General features: G+C 45.6%; 1 protein-coding gene across 3 annotated transcripts in view; it reads right to left on the reverse strand.

The window, feature by feature from the left end:
* PIAS4 (protein inhibitor of activated STAT 4) overlaps window positions 1-21,847 on the reverse strand; it is a 150,651-nt gene that overhangs the window by 41,773 nt on the left and 87,031 nt on the right. For all 3 annotated transcript variants that reach the window (XM_086947090.1, XM_086947092.1, XM_086947091.1), the window contains 2 exons: window positions 11,653-11,781; window positions 11,280-11,385 (listed from right to left, as the gene is read on the reverse strand). In XM_086947090.1, coding sequence (XP_086803216.1) covers window positions 11,280-11,385; window positions 11,653-11,781 — 235 coding nt within the window. The remainder of the gene's footprint in view (window positions 1-11,279; window positions 11,386-11,652; window positions 11,782-21,847) is intronic.

Genomic DNA, 21,847 nt, shown 5'->3' on the forward strand with positions numbered 1-21,847 from the left:
AGGGTCCTCAGACCCCTCCCAATCCTCCTCATTACCCATCTCCTGAGATTCAGGGTCGTAATTGAATGAGGTCGGTTCATAGAAGTAAAAATCTCCAAACGGCGTCTGGTGCGGCGCCGTTAGGCGCCGTCCCGACGTCTGAACCGAAACAAACGAGGCATCGGGGGCGGCGCCGCCCAAGGACGGCGCCGGGGGTGACACCGGACGGACCGACGCTGGGGGGATTGTAAGGTCTACCGGTGACGATCCAGAGCCCGAGGAAGGCCCAGCGGAATCCCGCGGCGCCGGGCCCGAATGCGCCGGTGCCGCTGTTCCCTGCGGCGCCCTGGGCCCGAGGGCACCGGCGGTGTCGGGATCGTGGGGCCCTGCGGCGCCGGGGCCGAAGCACCCGACGCACTAGGGCCCCCAGACGGGTCCGCTGGGCCCGGAGGCGCCGAGGAGCCCGTCGGAGGAGAAAGGGACCTCATGGTCATGAAGAAACACAATCTCCTCCGGCATCGTGTTCAGCCCAGGGACCGGAGGGTATAGGGCCGGACGCAACGCCTGCGACTCCCGAGGAGCCGCATGGGCGGTGTCACCCGAACCCCCGGCCGCATCGCACGAGCGTCGGGGGAGTCAGAAGAGCGATGATGCCTCTTCGATTTCTTGTGTTTCTTACCTGACGACTTGGACCCAGAGGAGTGGTGCAGACTCCCGGAGCTTTGACGGCTCAGTCCCCGCGACCTGTCCCTCGACCTCCCGTGGGACCGGGACCTCGGGCGGGGCCGACTGCCGGAGTTCGAGCCGCCTGCGGGACCGCTCCTGCCTGGCTTTCCTCGAAAGGGCCCGACAGTCGGGGCAGGCCTCGTCGTCGTGGTCGACGCCCAGACACGTCAGGCACAGGTGGTGAAGATCCGTGACCGACATGGTGCGGTTGCAATCGTCACAATGCTTGAAGCCAGGCATCCCTACGGCACCGTCGGAGACTTCGAAAAGGATCAAAAATGATCACCAAAAAGTTAGTCAAAAATTGACTGGGTTACTGCTTTTTCCAGATCTGCGCTGGCTGGGAAAAAAGAAGAACTGACGTCAGCACGCGGAGGCGGCATCTAAGTACTCAGACGACGTCATCACGGCACCCACGACGGACGCGGAGCCGCAGACGACGCCTACTGACGCACAAGGGTACTGCTACGCAAAAGTTTACGGAACCAGTCTGACGCCTGGGGATATTCTAAGGTAAGGAATCTATCACTAACGTGTCCCTTTCAGATTTATGTTTTACTGAAATCCCATAGAGTACCCAGCATTCAAAAGGACAAGATATTTCGAATCTCATTAGTTTCAATAAGTTCCTGTAAGGGTTTACCCTTTAATAAGAATAACAGGAGTAACCGGATATGAACAGTAGTGAACTTAAAAAGAAAACTGGTAGGCACTTTACCCAGGTTGGACAGCTTGTCTTTCAGATGGACAGTATGATGGAAACCATGCCCAACAGCACTGTTATGGCATACTAGTTTTGCAAATTAGCTGGGACAACCAGTAGAAAATAACTCATTTCAAAGAATCTAATATATGGCAGGATTAGCCAACAGAAATGCAACCAAAGGAAAAAGTTACTTACCCAGTATGCATCTGTTCTTGGCATATAGTTATAGAATCAAATGCTTTAAGCATAGATTGCCATCTAGTGTTGGGTCCGCATGTTTGCACTTTGTTTTTCTTCAAAGAACTCTTTCCAGTTACGAGGTAGGGGACTCCTCCTTTCAGTGCGCATGGGCATAGATTCCATCCTTACGATTGTTTTGCCGTAAAGGAAGATAATGGGGTTAGTAAGAGTAGTAAAAAAGAAGTCCATGTATAATGTAGCTAAGTAAGATGGTACTGCAACAGGTGAAGGTACCATGGGAGGCGGGTGGGCACATATGATTCTACAGCTCTATGCCAAGAACAGATGCATACTGGGTAAGTAGCATTTTCCATTCGAGGCATATGAGCTGTAGATCATATGCTTTAGCATAGACTATACAGCAGTTATCTCCCAAAGTGGTGAATAACCTGTAGCAGTTGCTGTCGTTTGAAATAGTGTGCGTAAAACTGCCTGGCCCACACTAGCTTGTTGCTTAGCTAACATCTACACACAATAGTGTTTTGTGAATGTGTGAGGTGTAGACCATGTTGAAGCCCTGCAGATATTATCTAAGGGAATATTCCCTAAGAATGACATAGAAGACCCTAGTTTGCGTGTAGTGTGTGCTTTAGGGGGGAATTGCCAATGTGCCCTTCGCTTTAATGTAACATATTTGAATACACAACTATCCACCGTGCAATACCGGCTTTTGATGTGGGATTGCCTTTATGTGTTGGCGCAAAAGCAACAAAAAGTTGTCCAGTTTTCCTTAAGGGTTTCGTCCTATGTAGTGAAGTAATGCTCTTTTGACATCTAAGGTGGGAAGACCAAGCTCAGTCACAGAATCTGGTTGATCAATAGACTGATTGATGTGAAAAGCAGAGACAACTTTGGGTAAAAAATTAGGATTAGTCTTAACACTTTGATTTGGTGTATTTGCAAAAATGGTTCTTGAAAAGTTAGTGCCTGAAGCTCCCCCACTCGTCTTAGAGATGTGATCGCAAAAAGGAAGGCTACCTTCCATGTGAGAAATTGCAGTTCACATTTGTGCAGTGGCTCAAAGTGGACCCATGAGTCTTGCAAGAACAATGTTTAGGTTCCACACTGGAGAAGGTGGAAGTCTAGGAAGAATGATTCTTTTAAGTCCTTCCATAAAAGCTTTAATAGCAGGCACTCTAAAACAGAGACAAGTGCTTTCTGTTTTGCAGGTATGCAGCAAGATGTAATCATATGGAGGTATATGCTAGATTAGAACACTGTAGGTGTAACAGATAAATGATTTTTTGTACATAAACCACGTCCCCTTTGCTGCATAGCATGCTCTTGGTGTAGGGTGTCTAGCCTCTTTGATGAAATTTATCCAGTCTGGTGGAAGATTAAGGTTGCTAAACTATGATTTAAGGTACCAGATCGCAAGGTTGAGATGACTGGGATCTAGATGTCTTATCTCTCCATGGTTCTGAGTGAGAAGCCTGGGGGGGCAAAGGTATAGTTTTTGGTGAGGGACTACTGATAGTTCCAATAGGGTTGTGAACCAGGGGTGTCGGGCCCATGTGGGAGCAACTAGGATTAGTGTCAGGGAGTGCTGTTGAGATTCCGAACCACTAACGGAATTAGTGGGAGAGGTGGAAAAGCGTAATCAAATCTTCCTTATCAATTCATCCATAGCGCATTGCCTTTGGACAATGGGTGTGGGTACCTGGAGGTGAAATTTGGGCATTTTGCATTTAGGTGTGTGGCAAATAGATCTATTTCTGGGTAGCCCCACATTTGGAAGAATGTGAGAAGGACTGGAGGATGTAGTTACCATTCGTGGATCTGCTGTTGCCGACTACTGAGCAGATCTGGAATCTGGTTGTTCACTCCTGGAAGGTGTTCCGCATGGAGATATATTTTGACGTATGTCCTATCTCCAGATGCTTTGAGCTAGATGTGAAAGCTGTAAAGTCCCCCCCCCCGTTTTTGTATGTAGTACATTGCTGTCATGTCTGTACAAACGAAGACAGCTTTGTCTACTAGATGTAGTTGAAAGGCTTTTAATGCTAGAAAAATTGCTAGTAGTTCTAGGTGGTTTATGTGGAGATGTTTTTGTTGTGCAGTCCACATGCCCTGAATGGTATGTTTATATACATGCGCTCCCCAACCAGTGAGCGATGAATTTGCGGTTAGCATGATCTGTGGAACCGGGTCGATGAATGGCCGCCCCTTGGAAAGGTTTTGTATGTTCCACCACTGCAAAGAGCGATGGGTGAGGCAGTCCTCCAAAACTAGACCCGTTAGCTGACCTTGAGCCAGGTTCCAGTGCTGTGCTAAGCATTCCTGTAAGGGATGCCTTTGAAGTCTTGCATAAGGAACAAATAGAATGCAAGAAGCCATCATTCCGATCAATTGCATAAACACTCGGGCTGGTTAGGAGTGTTGAGGCAGAAACTGTGATATTAGATTTTGTATGTTGTATATCCTGACTGGGTTAGGGTATGCTAGAGCTTTGCAAGTATCTATAGTGGCTCCCAGATTTCTTGTGTGCGGGATGGCTGGAGGTGAGACTTGGTGTGGTATACAGTGAATCCCAAGTCGTGAAGTAGTTGAACGGTTTTCTGAGTGTGGTGTAGGCAACTGTCGCAACCTGGCTTTTATTAACCAGTCGTCTAGGTAAGGGAAGACATTAATGTGTTGTCTTCTTAAATGAGCTGCGACTACCGCCAGACACTTTGTGAAGACTCTGGGTGCTGTAGGTACCCAAAATGGGAGAACTTTGAATTGATAATGTTGTCAGTCAACGAACCCAAGATATTTTCTGTGAGCCGGGTATATGGAAATAGGCGCTCTTTAAGTCCAGAGTGGAAAGAAAGCCGCCTTGCTGAAGCAGTAGGAGCACCTGTTGAAGTGTGACCATGTGGAAGTGGTCTGACTGAATATAGAGGTTTAGCTGTCTGAAGTCTAATATAAGCCTGAGAGCAGTCTTTTTTGGGAATTAAGAAGTACAGGGAGCAAACTCCGGTCCCTTGATGCAATGGGATTGTTTCTATCGCCTGTATTTCCAAGAGAGAGAACCTCTTGTTTTAAGAGGGTGAGATGTTCTGGTGACATTGTATGTGGTCTTGGAAGAATGGTTAGGGGAGTGCTGGTAAGCTCCAGGCAATAACCATACTGGATAATTCGTAGTACCCACTTGTCTGAGGTGATGGAGTTCAAGACGGGTAGGAATTGTGAGAGACGTCCCCCGACAGGAATGGAATGATCGGGGTAACGGAAGGAAGTCACTGTTTGTTGGCAGGGGAAGTGTGTGGAGTTACCTCAGCCTCTTCCCTTATTTCCTCTATAACCTCCTCGAAAATAACCTCTGGAACGGGAGGATTGGTTGTTACCCTTGTAAGAGGAGGAGGGATTTTCAGTGGATAGTCTTTGAACCACCCCTGTAAAAGGAACGGCGAAAGGAACCCCTATTAGTGGGTAATTGTAAAGCCCCCGTAGACTTTGTGACCTCAGTGTCCTTCATTTTTTCTAGTGAGGTGTCGCCAGCTGGCTCAAAAAGATGTTGTTTATCAAAGTGTTGGTTAAGTATGTAGGATTGTACCTGTTTAAATGCAGAAATCCTAAGCCAAGCATGTCTGCACAATAGCACACTAGTATTTACTGCACGGGCTGCTGTGCCTGCTGCATCTAGTGCACATTTGATGGAAGAATAAATGATGAGTTTGCCTTCCTGGAAAAGGTGATTAGCCTTTGCTTTGTACTGATTGGGTAAGTGTTGCATGAGTTATTCTAACTCATCGTAATGAGCCCCATCATAGCGTGCTAGCAGAGCCTGAGCGTTTACAATACGCCAATAATTTGCAGCCTGTGTAGCCACTCTCTTACCGGAGGCATCAATGACCTTGGACTGCTGGTCAGGAGGGGGGCCTCACCTGTGGTTTGAGAGTTAGCTCTCTTGCGAGCGTTAGAGACTACAAGGGAGTCCAAAGGCAATCGACCTTTGATGTAAGCAGGATTGGTAGGAGCGGGTTTATATTTGTCTTCTCTGGGTGCGAGTATTCTTGCCCTAACCGGGTCTTTAAATACCTCATCTGTGCGCTTTATCATGCCTTTTAGCATTGGTAAAATGTGAGTAGATCTTAGGGAATACTTGCGTCTCAAAGAGGAAATCCTCTTCCAAAGGCTCTCTATGGAGCTCCATCCCGTGATACTGAGCAGCTCTGTTAATCGTCAGGTGGTGAGGGTCTAGAAGGATACAGGTCAGGGTAGTGGTCTATATCCGGTTCCTGATCATAATTTTCCCAAGGGTTAGTGTCTTGTGGTATATCCTGTTAGTCTGTATCCTCATCCCCAAATAGTCATCCTGTGTGGTAGGTGGAGGTGGTGGTGAATTTGATAGAGAGATAATCAGATCAGGAGGAGGTCAGAGAGGTGGAATGTAAGGGGGAGAAGAGTTAGTACCCCAGCCCTTTTTCTTAAGAGGCATAGAAAAGTCCTCCGAGATTAATCTTCAGTTTTTTGGGGAAGAGTGGCATGTATATGACCGGTTTTAGGGTGAATGAAGTCTTTTCTGTTTTGGATCCAAAGGTGGATCATCAGACCTAGGCTCTTTGGAAGGAGTGTCCTTCTCTTTATGTGCCAATTTCGGCGCTGAAGGTGTCGGCTCCGGCGCTTTTGGTTTAGGCTGCGAGTCCTTGTGCTTGGTAGGTTTCGGCTCATCCTTTCAGTACGGAGGATTTCGGCTCCGAACCAGTAGGTCCGGAGGATTTCGGCTCCGAACCAGTAGGTCCGGAGGATTTCGGCTCCGAACCAGTAGGTCCGGAGGATTTCGGCTCCGAACCAGTAGGTCCGGAGGATTTCAGCTCCGAACCAGTAGGTCCGGAGGATTTCAGCTCCGAACCAGTAGGTCCGGAGGATTTCGGCTCCGAACCAGTAGGTCCGGAGGATTTCGGCTCCGAACCTGTAAGTGTGGAGACTTTCGGCTTCAAAGTCCTTGGTGTCAAAGGTGTAGTATTCGGACCCGTTGGTGTGGTGACCGCTAGATGCTTCGACTTAAAAATGTTTCGGTGCCGAAGGTGTTGGTTCGGCACCAGAATGAGGCCGGCTTAAGCTCAAGCCCACCTCCGCACTCCGCGTAGCCCCACTCCGCAAACACCACTGGCCGCCAGCCCCGCCACCCGCCTCCCTCCCTAAATACTTTCAAATAAAGGAATCAAATAATTTAAAAAGCACTTACCTTGTCCGCCGCTGCCCGCCGCGTCCCCGGGGCTCGCTATCTTCCGTCTTCTTTAGTAATGCACATGCGCGGGCGGCCGCGCAAGCGCATTTTCTCGTGAAAATGCGCATGCGCGGCCGCCCGCGCATGCGCATTACTAAAGAAGACGGAAGACAACGAGCCCCGGGGACGCGGCGGGCAGCGGCGGACAAGGTAAGTGCTTTTTAAATTATTTGATTCCTTTATTTGAAAGTATTTAGGGAGGGCGGGAGGGAGGCGGGTGGCGGCCAGCTACGCTCCGTCTGCGGAGCGTGCGTAGTGCCGCCTGGCTACGCCAGCTCTGCAAAATGCAGAGTAGGCGGCACTACGCACACTCCGTGCACGGAGCGTAGCTGGCCGCCCACCGTTAGTTTTTAGCACAGTGACTGTGTGAGAACTTGGAAGCCTTTGTGTCTGAAGACATTTTTTATGTCAATGAGGATTTCTGCATGGAGGTCGGCTTTTGGTGCTAAGGTGTTTTGGGCTCCGAGAGCGGCATGTAATCTGAAGGCGCCATGGGTTTTTGGACCCAGCTTTCGGCTCTGAAGTTCACGTCAACGCTGTTTTTTTTTTCCAGATGCCAACTCCGAAAGTAGCTTTGACTTTGGAGAGTTATGCTTTAGTTTTTTTGGTATCCTTTAAGGGTAGTCTAGGCGGAGGGACGAAGGTCTTCTCCTTTGACTTGTGACGGATTACTCCATGGCCAGAGGGCAGTGGGGTTCCATTAATCTGTGTTTTCAACTTTGTTCGTGTCTGGAAGGCTTTCGCCACAGTACTCATCTTGAAAGCGATCAGTTTGGCTTCAGGTTCGTGGTTGGACCCTTCTCCACTGCTGGTGAGAAGAATGGGGATGTCCATTAGAGCGAGTTGGGCCTCTTCTCCAGTGTTGCCCTCGGGGTGGAGGCTGAGTTCCGAATCTGGTTGCGGCTGGTCCACCGAAGTTAACAGGTGCATCTTTGGTTCAATGTGCCATGCATTGTGCTATGTGCCCAGCGTCACTTCCTTTGTTGTCAAAGAGTTTTCTTGGTATGGAAGGCCTGCACACTTCACACAAGCTCATGTTCCGGAGCGAGGCAGAGGTAGCAGACTGGATGATGATCCTGCCTGAAGAATCTTGCATGGCACTTGGGACAGCAGTAAAAAGGGTTTTTTCCCCCATCACTCCACGTGCATCAAGTGAAGGAAGATGGCGATGAAACAGAAGTCAGTCAAAGTACAGCCGGGCCCGAGCAGGATTTCCTATTTTCCCTCTGGTAGTAGTCAATGAGTGTTGAATGGTTAACCGAATGGCCAGTTAAACCGTGTCGAGGTTTCAATCTCTGAATTTCGTGGTAGACGTCGGAACCAGATGGCCGGATTAAAGAATCTGACAAAAGGAACCGATGATCATGCGCAATACAGACTATAGAATGAGTCGCTATACCCCATGAATCAAAAGACTTCTTAAAGAAAAACAAGTTGCAAACATCCGAGCCCAACGCAATGGCAGGAGTAAGCTAAGCATATATATCTACAACAAAACATGCACACCGGGTGGACATCGATGTGAGGATACTTGGAGTTGCAAACGGGATATCTCTTGAATGGGCTCCGTTCCATCATCGATCGTCGATAAGGCCTCTGGCGTCGACCGGGCCTTTGGTGCTGAATAGCCACGCGGCTCTTTTGGACGTTCGGCTCGAGAATTGAGCTGGAACGAGTACTCGGCACCGATAGCAAAGACAATACAGACGATACCTAAAGGCCTTTTGGCCAAATATAAAGTTTTCTATTGATTCCGAACTTGAGTTAACAAATATACATCCGAACCCAATGGCAGAAAAAAACAATCTGGGAATGGAGAGGATGCCCATGCGCACTGTAGTCCAGGGGAGGAGCCACCTATCTCGTGATACTTCAAAGACTCTTCCAGGACAACAATGTGCAATCAACCGGACCCAACACTAGGCGGCGATCTATGCACAGATATGAATTCGGCAGCCCACATGCCTCAAACCCTGGTTTCCAAAGTAGTAGGTCAGATCGGCAGAAGAGAACGGAAACCTTCCCTCTGGCCACGGCCGATTCGAGCGAGGACGGAGAGTGCTCGATCAGTCTCCTCGGGTAGTTGACGTTCCTCCAGTCCGTATAGCACCTGGTGGCACACAGCACTCTGCCCTCACAGCACACAGCACTCTGCCCTCACAGCACACAGCACTCTGCCCTCACAGCACACAGCACTCTGCCCTCACAGCACTCTGCCCTAACAGCACACAGCACTCTGCCCTAACAGCACACAGCACTCTGCCCTAACAGCACACAGCACTCTGCCCTAACAGCACACAGCACTCTGCCATAACAGCACACAGCACTCTCCATAGCAACGCCAAAAAGGGACAGGTAACTGGGTGGTGTTATGAGCAGTAAGTAGAATGGGATAAGTATCCGAGCAACCATGTTATTAGCATACTACTGGGTGATGTTATTCGGAGGTATTGAGCAGACGGGAACATTTCTCTTTAAATGGCGCCGGGCTCGTATCACTCACACGGAAGGTCAGTGTCGACAGAGCAGCAGTTGTTTGGTCCCTGGTTACCGAGGGAGGGTGGGGTCAAATCTCGCTCGGCTGCAGTTAGAGTCATGGCGGCTTGAGTTAAGCCCACGAAGAAGGGAAGGATTACCCCTGGTTAGGCTGCTGGGTCATTTGGCGCCGCTGGTATGTGTCTGCCGCTGCACACCCCTGATCCGTTATTGTCTTAGTAAGACTTTTATTTTGATTTCCTGGCATCCCTTTACAAGTTGCTGCCTTGCGATTCGGTTGTGGGTGAATGACTAATCTGTAACCTCCTCACAAGATGTTGATTTTAACTCTGAAGATTCCGTTTGTGTGTGTTGGAAATATTTAAAAATGTCAGAGAAAAAAGAAACTAGAGTGGTGCATGCGCGCCCAGCATCTGTCTTCACTTACCGCGGGCCCAGAGAGCTGCGATAATTGAAGAAATATGCCCTTCTGTTGCGAGTGTCCGCAAGGAATATGCAATAGGCGGAGCTACTCTACCGCCTATGGCCTATTGCGTGCTCTCTTCTAAAAACACACGCATGCGAAGCCCAATTGCCATGCAGCTGGCAAAAAAAAAAAAAAAAGACGAAAAATCACGACCAGCCAGGAATTTTTTAGGTAGCTTTTCGGAGTCCCTCAAACAAGGACTCTTGGGCTCCGCCTACACTGCTACGCGGTGTGACGTAGGCCTGAGCCCTAAAAAAGCAAAGGCAGCCATTGACAATACATTAACCACCAGCAGATAGCTAGGCATGTGTCCATGTTAAATAGTTGTAATACACTACTATAGAAAACAATTATTTATGCTGTACATATTTATTTCCAAAACTTCAAAGATTTTGAGTCGCTGCAAATGACTGATTTCAGAATGTCGGGATGTTCCACTCAGAGGTAGTTTCTCATAAATGTGTGTAGTGTATTTTACCAAACTATGGAGCGTCGTCTATAGAGCCATTCAGAAGGTGACTTTACAGGCGCAAATGTATACCACTCAACCTCTGGGCTTAAAATTGTGTCTCAATTGAATTCTTTAAGAGGATAATCCAATCAAGAATAGGAAATGGTTCACAAGTGTAGCATGGTGAATTACTTAAAGTCCGCAAACGCTACAGAACGGCACACGGATTGTTGGACGTAAACAGGGACATCAAAATGATGTCTAAACATTTCATGAGTGATGTAGTGTTGGGTCATAAGCAGTACATGACAGGAGTGAAAGTTTTAGTTGGCACACTACAACTGGTGAATTTTTTTGGTGCTACGTTTTACGTTATTTTAAACACTTAACGAAACATGACTAACCTTTGTGTTCAAGTGAAAAGATATATAGACAAATTCAATGAAAATAAACATAAGTAACTTTCAGTTCATGAAGTTTAAAACCCTGAAATTCAACAGTTGTGTGTAAAGGTTATCATCCCCACCATAACTCCCACCAATTTTTAATAGTTACAGGCAGTTTCAAAAAAGGAAAAAAAACTTTCAGGAAGGGATTACGAGTACTATATCCACATGGCATAGAGTATGGGTAACCTGATGCATTGTACACTTTAGCTAGTGAATGTCATAGCTTTTTTTTTTTTTTGAGTTGGGTGAACTATAACCAACTTACCCATGTTGTTTTTCAGTGATCTTTCATGGTGTAGTGTTCACCTACCATGAATCTACTCTGTGCACAGCATTCGGCCGAGCAAATCCATAACTGTGGTTTTATGTGTTAAACCAGTGCCATACATCAGTTTTTTACTTTATTTTTCCCCGCATCTACTATATTTACTAAAAATGTCAGACCTAAAAACGCTTCATTTTTTTAGTTACGCAAAATTGCATTTGGGTACCTGAAAGCTTTCATGAGGTCCTCCATAATTAGAGTTCAATAAACAAAGGGCTGAGCTTACCTAGTGTCTTGCACAGCTCTGGGTGTTTAATCCCAATGGTTTTTAGCCGTTGGAGGAGTTCTGCAGAAGTAAGCTGCCGCACCAAGTACAGTCCAACAGAGTAACACTGCAATGCAAAAGGATGCATACAAATGAGATCATTTAATATTTTTCTATAAACTATCACATTTTGTCCTACTCCACAGAAAAGGAGGGGCCGCCAATATGGCAAAATGCTCCCAAAGCAGTCTGGCTGGCATTCAAAAGGACTCACTTTTCCATGCAAGGCCCAAAACCCCAAGGCTCAAGCAGATGCATCCTTGACATTCACACATCAAGAAACATGCAGTCCATAAGAGCCAGTCTGTCATAGAACAAAGCCTTAAACACTCACCTTGCCGTAGTTTCCCCAGGTGACAGTAATGCGGTTCGTAGCAGACGATAGGTACATAAGATTAGTCAAGTTAATAGGTCGGCAAGGCTTTTTGGGCTCCACACCCGGTTTGTTGGATGGATAGTAGCCCTAAAAGGAATTAAAACAATTAGTAAAAATTGTTCAAGACAATAACAAAACAAAAAAAAGTAAACAGGTGATATGCAGAAATTCGACTAATAGAGCACACTGAGACAAGCATTATGAAAAACTAGGACAGAAAAATCCCAAAGCTAAGCAGATATAGGTCTACAGTTTAAATTATAAACTGTCACAGGTGGGTAGAACACAATATATAGCACATAAAGCAGGTTTTCAGAGTTTTGGTTTGACATCTGGTACCATTTGGCTCCAGAATATATATTACTTTGAAGTGAGCTTCGAAAAGAGCATAGAGTGTAGGAGCCACCTGCTCATCTACACGCTACTCTTCCAATGCACTTTTCCTTCCCTTTCGTCTGTCTGTTCACCATGTTTGGTATGGATGCTTTTATAAACCCATCAATGTTCCCCTCCATTTCCCATTTTAACACAATTACTTTCCCATATCTCACGCATCAGTTTGGGGGTATTTTTGTCATTATATTCACACCACAACCCCTCAAGGCCCATTAGAAGCAGAGCAAGGTTTCGGTCCACATAGGTGACACAGGTTGCAGTACGAAAGTTCACTCCAATACCACTGTCCCTTACTTGTATATAGTGTGGTTGTGCCCCACCTTCCTAGAATACAATGAGTAAGCTGGCAGGTGTCAAGCAAGGGAGTATGACACAACTTTAACAAGCATTTACAATGCAATGGTCTCGGCATTATTAAAGGTAGAGCTATTGGCATTGCTCATGACATTTGATTTTTTTAAAAATCATACATAAATGGCATTGTCTTTTACATTGCCAATAGCTTAACCGTTAAATAAATGGCTGTCATTTACAATACCAATAGCTTAATCGCTCGCAAATGCATGACCTATTACATTTACACCCACACAGAGCCACACACACAAAGCCACCCACACACACATACAGAGCCACCCACACAGAGCCACACACGATTGTAAAGAGGGAGATGTGTGGTGTTGAAAAGTACTGTATTGATGTCGTAAGTGTGACATCTCTCAGTTCTATGGTGGAATGTGGAAGAGAATGTTGGGGAAGGACCGTTGGGAGACAGTTAGGGGGGGGGATCTTGTTGGAGTCGTGCATGTTTACCTGCTCTACCCATTTATGGAATACACTTACATATAATTCCTCAGACTGGTGTACGCTCTCCATTACAGGGACTCACCTGCTCCACAGATAGAACAAGCTGCTGGACTACTGAACACAACTCAGATCTCACTTTCTCTACTGACGCAGCCCCCTCGCTTCCAAAATAAGACTCCACTGTTTATCTCGATGCAGCTGCAGAAATCCCCATAACAAATTAGCTGCTCTCTTACAAAAATAGCCCTTTTTTTTTATTAAGGACTGAAAGCGTTGACCCTGGAGGGAAGAGTGCATAAGAAACTCGGCGGTCCCAGTAAAACCCAGCACACAGTAAATCTACAGTAGCAAAGAGGGTAGGATAATCAGCTATGCGTACATGCAGTTTCAATTCAATAACCAGCCCAAGTCTTTATATCAAGCTAGGGGAATAACAGGCTGATTTGGCGGTATTTCCGTTTGCACCTATGATTTGATACATAGCCATAACCTGCTGAGAAATCTAAAGTTGACTATTATTTTTTTTTTTAGGAGTTTCATGTAGCCCGAACTTGACCCGAAGGTATCAGACTGCTTTACGCGAGCACCAGTTGCCTTACACAGGGTCACATTCATTTTTGTTAGACGCAGGGAGATTAAGGAATTTGCCCAGAATCACAGGATGTTGAGCCTCATTGGAGAGACTAACATGGTTTCCCAGATTTGAGATCCACCGCCCTAGCCATTAGGCCACATCCTGTATTGTTGGAGTTTGTGCACCTTAAATCGGAAAGATCACACGCTGCTTGGGTTAAAATTACTTTGTAATAGGTAAGGGGGCGGGAGAAGCGGCCATGCATGTGTGTAGGTGTACGAGATGTGCGACGCTCACCTGGCTACATAATGGAAAACTCCCAAGTCACACAGGGCGGAGGGGTGAGAGGTCAGAAGGTAATGTGTAATAGTTTAGGATAACGGCACATAATTGCTAAACGTCGTTATCTGAAGCAAAACTGGAAACCATATTTACTGTATATACTGAATTTGGTTTTAAATAATGGATGTTTCGAGCGATTGCAATTTTCAATGCGGCAGTAGCCCTGTAGCTGATACAATGATATCTGAAGTGTAAACAACCTTCTGTGCCGGTAGAGACTTATCACCGAGCACAATGCGGGTCATTCTTCAGCCGACTGGCTCTGGGGCCCAATTATCACATCTGCCTTATCCTGCGGGAGGGGCTCTCGGCAGACTCGTGTCTGACACTGAATGCTCTGCAGACGGGGACGGGGCAGCGCAAGACATTAGTGCCAGTGTTCTGGCGGGGAGACCGGACAGTTGGGGGAACTGAAAACAACCCTTTACGTGGGAGGAGACCGTTCAGATTGTTCCAAGCACTGTAAAGCTGTATTTGAGTCCATTCACGAGCCTCCAGGTTTGCTTAAAATCCGACCTTCTAAATTGCCGACGCGGGTGCAGTGCAGAAGAACCCGGTTTCGAGCCTCAGATCCTGTAACTATGGGCAAATCGACAGCAAGCACAACTAACGCGGGGGGCGGCCAGCACACCGAACAAGGGAGCGGGGGGGGACAGGACATCAAGCACGAACGAGGGGGGGCCGGACAGCAAGAGCTCACCTGAGGACGACTTCCGGCGGCGGTCGGGCTGAAATGGCTTCAGCAAAGCGCCGACATTTTCTGATTCGGGGGGAGTGGTTTTTCGTTCTCTCCTCTTCCCATTGGCTGGAATGTAAGTCAATCGGAAGAGGAGCCGAAGAAACGAAAAAACACCCCCCCGAATCCGCAAAGGAAGGGGCTGAAATGGAGTGACGCCCCTCTGCTCCAATGGCTGGCCTCCGTTTAGGAAGCCAGCCAAAGGAGGAGAGAGGCGGGTTCAAGCCTCCATACTACAAAACATTAAATATCTCACCGAGACTGCGCAAGCGCAGCCTACGGTCCTCGACGTATAAAGGAAGTTACCCAGCGGAGACTTCCAGCACTACAAGAGAACTGCCTCCACTAGAGTAGCACCAGAGCCAGTAAAATACAAACCCACACTGGGCAGTAAAAGGAAGCTACACAGCGGAGACTTCCAGCACTACAAGAGAACTGCCTCCACTAGAGTAGCACCGGAGCCAGTAAAATACAAAACCACACTGGGCAGTAAAACTTTTGCAAAAACAAAAAGGTGTGCAGGGAAACAAAACGTTGCAAAGAATGGGCAGTGGATGGAGTCCATAACTAATCTAAAACAATTAAGTACATTTTGAGAAAGTGACATCTTTCTTGCATGGTATGCCCCCACCTTTTGCTGAATTGCTTATGTACTCTGACAGAGTGTGCCCTGGGCTCCTGCCAATCAGTTACCCAGGGCCTGTGTTCCTTCCCTAAAACTGTATTGAAGCCTAAACCCTTTGGCACCTCTGGCCACATGTCAGTCCCTAGTAAGTGGTACCCTAGTTACCCAGGGCACTGTGACCAGAGATGGCCCCCAAGGGCTGCAGTACATATGTGCCACCCTTAGAGGCCCTGTACCCTGACACACTCACAATGCTTTTGCAGACTTAGTGTCTTGGTGCAGAAAAAAAAACAGAGTTGACATGGCACACATCCCTGTGTGCCATGCCCACAAAACACTGCCTGGCATACCTCAGTCACCCCTCTCTGAGTGCCCTATGCCAGTGGTGTGGGTACCGGTGCATGAGCCCTGTACCCCTACAGTACCCAGGTCCATTCCTGGGCACTAAGTGTGGTGCTGCCATTAAGAGTATATGGTGCTGGGAGGTAGTCATCATAAACTCCACAGCACCTGGATGGCTACACTGAAGACTGAAATTTGGTATCAAACTTCTCAGCACATTAAAGCCACAATGACGCCAGTGTGAGATTTAATGTAAAATGTACAACAGAGGGCAACTTCGAGTTGCCCCCTGAAACTAACCCACAGAGGCTGCTTCGGCTGCCACCCATCAGACATGTTGCTAGACCCCTGGGTAGAGAGCCATCCGCTCTCCTGGGCCTGCAACAATGCACATCCTAGGGTGAGGTGCTTGGCCTCCTCCCCCAGGATGGGCAGGGGAAGCGTCAAAGGCATGCCGCCTTTGTGCGCTTCTCCAGACCACTTGCTGTTGCCACTACTGGTCTCCACCGGGTCTGACCCCCACTCTGGCGGGAAGACAGGCGGGAAAACCTAAGTGAGGAAAGGGGGTGTGCCAGCCTCTGCCAACCCAACCCCTCAGGTGGGGGGAGGCGAGATGAAGCACAACTCTGGGCTCTTGTCATCTTGAGGATAGGGAGCCCTACCCAATCAGAGACCGGCTCCTGCAGCCTCACAACGAGGGACCCGTCTTCCCGACACCAAAAGACAACCCTGCGGCCACCTGTGCCCTCCTCTGGGGTGCCTACCTAACCTACTGCTTTCCAACTTACCTCTCAAAGTGGTGGTCGCACCTGAAGAATCTCCAGAGCCTGCAGCCTTTGTTACATTTTCAGCTTTCCCATTGAAATACATTGGGCGCCCGACGGCCCAAAAGCACCCTGCACCCAGCCGCCCGAGTGCCACTGGAAGTGCAGCATCTGTTCTATTCTACTTCCCCACTTGCCCTGTGTAAGTGACCAGGAGCCCTGCTCCCACAGCCGCGTGGCCTGCCTGCTAGCAGCCACCAACCAAAGGCCCCCTGCCAGCCATAGGCTAACATCTGGCCTACTACCTCTGCACACGGCTGCCCCTGTGCCGCTGAGGGTGTAACAACTGTACCTACCTGACACTGGGAGACCCCGGAGTCTAACCCCAGAACCGGAACTCTGCCAGTCGAGTACTTACCCAAAGACCAATAAGGTAACATTGGCTGGTTTCAATTGGAATTTCGTCTAAGTGTCGAGTTTTGAAACTCTGAAATATTCACTAAAAATCATCCCATCATGAAAGCTAAATTACTCGCCTGTTACCAGGAGAGATCCCTATGCTGGATCTTTGTGCCCAGCACGGACCTTAAAAAGTAAATACAAATGATTTTCCGATAGCTTGGTTTTTTACCAAAATATTCTTCTGTAGATTTTCAAAACATACTAATATTCCTTAAAAAAATCGCCGTTTAACAAAAACGATTTCTTTCAACAGTTTACAGGAAATGTACCAGGGCTGAATCCAGAATCTAACCCTACGAAAAACATTTGTAAAGTGATTATTGCATTTACTTAAAAATTCCTGTTGAGCTCAATGTTATAATTGTGTTTAAACTTGTGTTGCGTATTGCAACAACTATTGCATTTAAAATTGTACTGCTATTTGAAACTATTCAACTATAGCATCTCATTCTGAGAAAGTATTTTTATACCTACTTGTGGTTCTAAAATAAAATATATTTTTATATACAAAACAATTGGCCTAGAGTCAAGTTCTTGAGTGCGTGTGACCATTTGCTGAGTGTGTACAACAAATGCTTTACACTGTCCTCAGATACGGCCTTATTGCTCAACCAAGCTACCACTTTAGAGAGTAAGGTTATATCTAACTTTAACCTCTGCCAAACCTCTTGGGACTGTGGACTCTGTGCACAATGTACCTTACTTTGGAACAGTATATACAGAGCTACTTTCTTAAAGCATTCAACTAGGACTAAAGGTGTTAAGTGAATAAAAAAAGGTCAGTTCAACATTCTAAGCTATGCAGGTCATATCAATGATTTTACATCTTCCAAAAGGTGATGTGACATCTGCACACACTGGCCCTCCTAGTACCTTCAAAGGAATCTGTCACATGCACATTAAACAAATACTAAAACCTAGAAAAACAAGCATTTGCAATGCAATAGGTCTCGCATTAGGAAAGTTTGAGTTATTGGTATTGTAAATGACAATTTTTTTATTTAGGTTTTGCTTTTGAAAATAGTGAAAATATCTTTGTCATTTACAATGCCAATAGTTTTAACTTTCACAAATGTTACACCTATAGCATTTGTAATGCAATATGTGTTGTATTTACGTGACTTAGATGTATTGATATTACAAATAACAATGGCTTTTAATTTTTTTTAAATAATTAATACTTAAATAAAAGTTATTGTAATTTATAATGGCAATAGATTAAACTTTTGTAAATAACTTTTGTGAAGATTATGTTCATTGTATTTTATTGTGGCGAAAATCCAAGAACAGAAGTGAAATATTAACATCTTTTTGTGACATTTGTAATAAAGCTTGAAACATTGACAGAATATATTTGAACCAGGTGTTGAATGGTTGCACAGATTGATGCTGTGGTGGCGCTGAGTGGTGTTGTGGTGGCGAACGAGTGATGCTGTGGCTTTCAGTGATGCTGTGGTAGCGCATAGTGATGCTGTGGTGCCCCTGAGTGGTGCTGAGTGAGGCTCTATGCTATGTTGTGTTTTGCTATCCTAGGTTTTGATTTGTTATGCTATGCTATGCTATGCTTTGTTATGCTATGCTATGCTATGCTTTGTTATGCTATGCTATGTTATGTTTTGTTAAGATATGCTTTGTTATGTTTTATTATGCTTTGCTATGTTTTGTTATGCTATGCTATGTTTGGTATGCTATGCTATTATATGCTTTGTTTCGCTATGCTATGTTTTGTTGTGTTTTGCTATGTTTTGTTATGCTATGAGCTGTTGTGTTTTGTTATGCTATGTTTTGTTTTGCTATCCTATTCTTTGTTTTGTTATGCTATGCTATGTTTTGTTGTGTTTTGTTATGCTATGCTATGTTTTGTTATGCTATGCTATGTTTTGTTGTGTTTTGTTATACTATGCTATGTTTTGCTATGCTATGTTTTGCTATGCTATGCTTTGTTATGCTATGCTATGTTTTGTTATGCTATGTTTTGTTATGCTATGTTTTGTTATGCTATGTTTTGTTATGCTATGTTTTGTGATGCTATGTTTTGTTATGCTATGTTTTGTTATGCTTTGTTTTGCTATGCTATGTTTTGTTATGCTATTTTTTGTTATGATATACTATGCTAAGCTTTGTTTTGTTTGTTACGCTATGTTGTGTTGTGTTTTGTTATGCTATGCTATGCTATGTTTTGTTATGTATGCTATGTTTTGTTATGTATGCTATGTTTTGTTGTACTATGCTGTTTTGTTTTGGTATGCTTTGTTATGTTATGCTATGCATTGTTATGTTATGTTATGCTTTGTTATGCTTTGTTATGCTTTGTTATGCTTTGTTATGCTTTGTTATGCTTTGTTATGCTTGGCTATGCTTTGTTATGCTATGCTTTGTTATGCTATGCTTTGTTATGCTATGCTTTGTTATGCTATGCTTTGTTATGCTATGCTTTGTTATGCTATGCTTTGTTATGCTATGCTTTGTTATGCTATGCTTTGTTATGCTATGCTTTGTTATGCTATGCTTTGTTATGCTATGCTTTGTTATGCTATGCTTTGTTATGTTATGCTATGCTTTGTTATGTTATGTTATGCTTTGTTATGCTTGGCTATGCTTTGTTATGCTTTGTTATGCTTGGCTATGCTTTGTTATGCTATGCTTTGTTATGCTATGCTTTGTTATGCTATGCTTTGTTATGCTATGCTTTGTTATGCTATGCTTTGTTATGCTATGCTTTGTTATGCTATGCTTTGTTATGCTATGCTTTGTTATGCTATGCTTTGTTATGCTATGCTTTGTTATGCTATGCTTTGTTATGCTATGCTTTGTTATGCTATGCTTTGTTATGCTATGCTTTGTTATGCTATGCTTTGTTATGCTATGCTTTGTTATGCTATGCTTTGTTATGCTATGCTTTGTTATGCTATGCTTTGTTATGCTATGCTTTGTTATGCTATGCTTTGTTATGCTATGCTTTGTTATGCTATGCTTTGTTATGCTATGCTTTGTTATGCTATGTTTTGTTATGCTATGTTTTGTTATGCTATGTTTTGTTATGCTATGTTTTGTTATGCTTTGTTATGCTATGTTTTGTTATGCTATGTTATGTTTTGCTATGTTATGTTTTGCTATGCTATGCTTTGTTTTGTTATGCTATGTTTTGTTATGCTATGTTTTGTTATGCTTTGTTATGCTATGCTTTGTTATGCTATGTTTTGTTATGCTATGTTATGTTTTGCTATGTTATGTTTTGCTATGTTATGTTTTGCTATGCTATGCTTTGTTTTGTTATGCTATGCTTTGTTTTGTTATGTTTTGCTATCGAGTGAGGGCGAGAGTGTGAGGGGGTGTGAGAGGGTGAGAGGGTGTGTGAGAGTGTGAGTGAGGGTGAGGGTGGGTGAGGTTGAGAGATCCACAAAGTAAACATAAACACTGTAGGGGAAAGTGGACAAACAAACACCCTTAACATAATTTAAGCCTCAGCATCGACTGTAATTATTAGCAAATCCCTATCTAGTAATTAAAAATAAATAATTAAACCGCAATCTCGGAGGGGCGGTGGGGAGAGAAAGAAAAAAGAAACACGGTTGGGATGGGTAAGTGTAGCATCTGAAACAAATGATGCAGAGAATCGTGCTGGAGCCACAAATTAAACATAACACGGGAGAGGGAAGTGCTAAAACGGATGCCCTTAACATGTTTGGAGCCTCGGCGGCAATTATTAGCATCTCTCCATCTATTAAGTAAAAATAAATAAATAAACAGCGATGTCTGAGGTGGTAGGCAGCATTCCATTGCGGTGTGAGGTTGATGGGTGCAACGTTTACACAACTATCACACAGAGTGCATGCTGCGTTTCTTCAAAGTGCAACCATATCTTTTTCAAATACAATTAAAAAAAATACACAAACATGAAGAGCAGCAGACACCGGCGTTGTACAAGATTCTGGGATCCCCTGGAATGTGTGTAGTTCTTAATTTTCGAGTAAGAAGTAGTTGCTGTCACACCGCAGGTCCTCAGCCCTCACTCTCTGCAGCTATCACACCTTGTTGTTTTTAATAACACAACATGCCTATCTGCTCATTATTCTGCCGCAGCCCTCTCTCTCACTTAAATTAAAGAAGCTTTAGGCGCGCAGTATTTCACGAGGGACCGCAGTTCCTTCTCCAAATGCTAATTAATTATTATCTCCCTACATGAAAAACAGCACCTTGAGTCAGCGCGCTGCCAAGAATCCGGGCGAACGGCATTGTCTCCTTTGAAAACAAGCTATATGGCGAGCAATAAATAACAAGAGCCATAAAAGTATTAAACTAGAACGCATGCTTATTTAGGTAGCGACAGACTGCCAGGAAAGTAAAAGCTAATCCATCTTTAGCAGCGGGCCCCGAAATTATTGACATAAGCTCACAATTACACTAAAATCACCAGTCCTGCGTTGCCATCAGCTCTTTGCCGGCCTGTGTGCAGTGGGAGGGCGGGGGCTGCCTGCGCATGCGCGCCACTCTTTAGTTTTGTTTCCTTTGGACCAGCGCGAGCCCGTAGAAGAGAAGTGCCGCATGAAGTCCCGAGTCCAAGGAGGGGGCCCAGGTGAAGACCAGCGGGGAGACTGAGAGGCCCCCATGCCTATGGGGAGAGCTCCGCTTCTTCGTAGAGTGGGAGAGGAGCTTGAGTACTCTGCGGGGCTCCCTTGGCAGATGGTGCGAGGCCGACTCCGGTGAGGTGGGGGCGGGAGGGGGCGGCTGAGTGCCTGCGTGTGCGTGTGTGTGCGCGCGCGTGTGTGTGCGTGCCTGTGCGTGCAGTGGATAGGGCCTGCCTGTGTGCGCGCCGTGTTTGCATGCAAGCCCTCCGGTCTGCGCAAGCGCGCTCGCTCCCGCGGTGAAATCCGACACTGGGAAAGCGCGTGACACTCGGCTGTCCACTTTCCTAAATACGGATGACATTAGTTGTCTTGCTGACAGCATTCATGCTTTCGCACGAATGCTACGTCAGCTCGACCTAAAAACGATTAAAAACTAGAACAGAAACAAGAATATCATCGCCCGAAATCCCCTTCATATAATCTGGAATTATTGTAGTAACAGTTGCACAACATGCATGGATAATTCAGTGTTACATAGGT

The sequence above is a fragment of the Lissotriton vulgaris genome, chromosome 12, assembly GCF_964263255.1.
Source record: "Lissotriton vulgaris chromosome 12, aLisVul1.2, whole genome shotgun sequence".
Classification (NCBI taxonomy): domain Eukaryota; kingdom Metazoa; phylum Chordata; class Amphibia; order Caudata; family Salamandridae; genus Lissotriton; species Lissotriton vulgaris.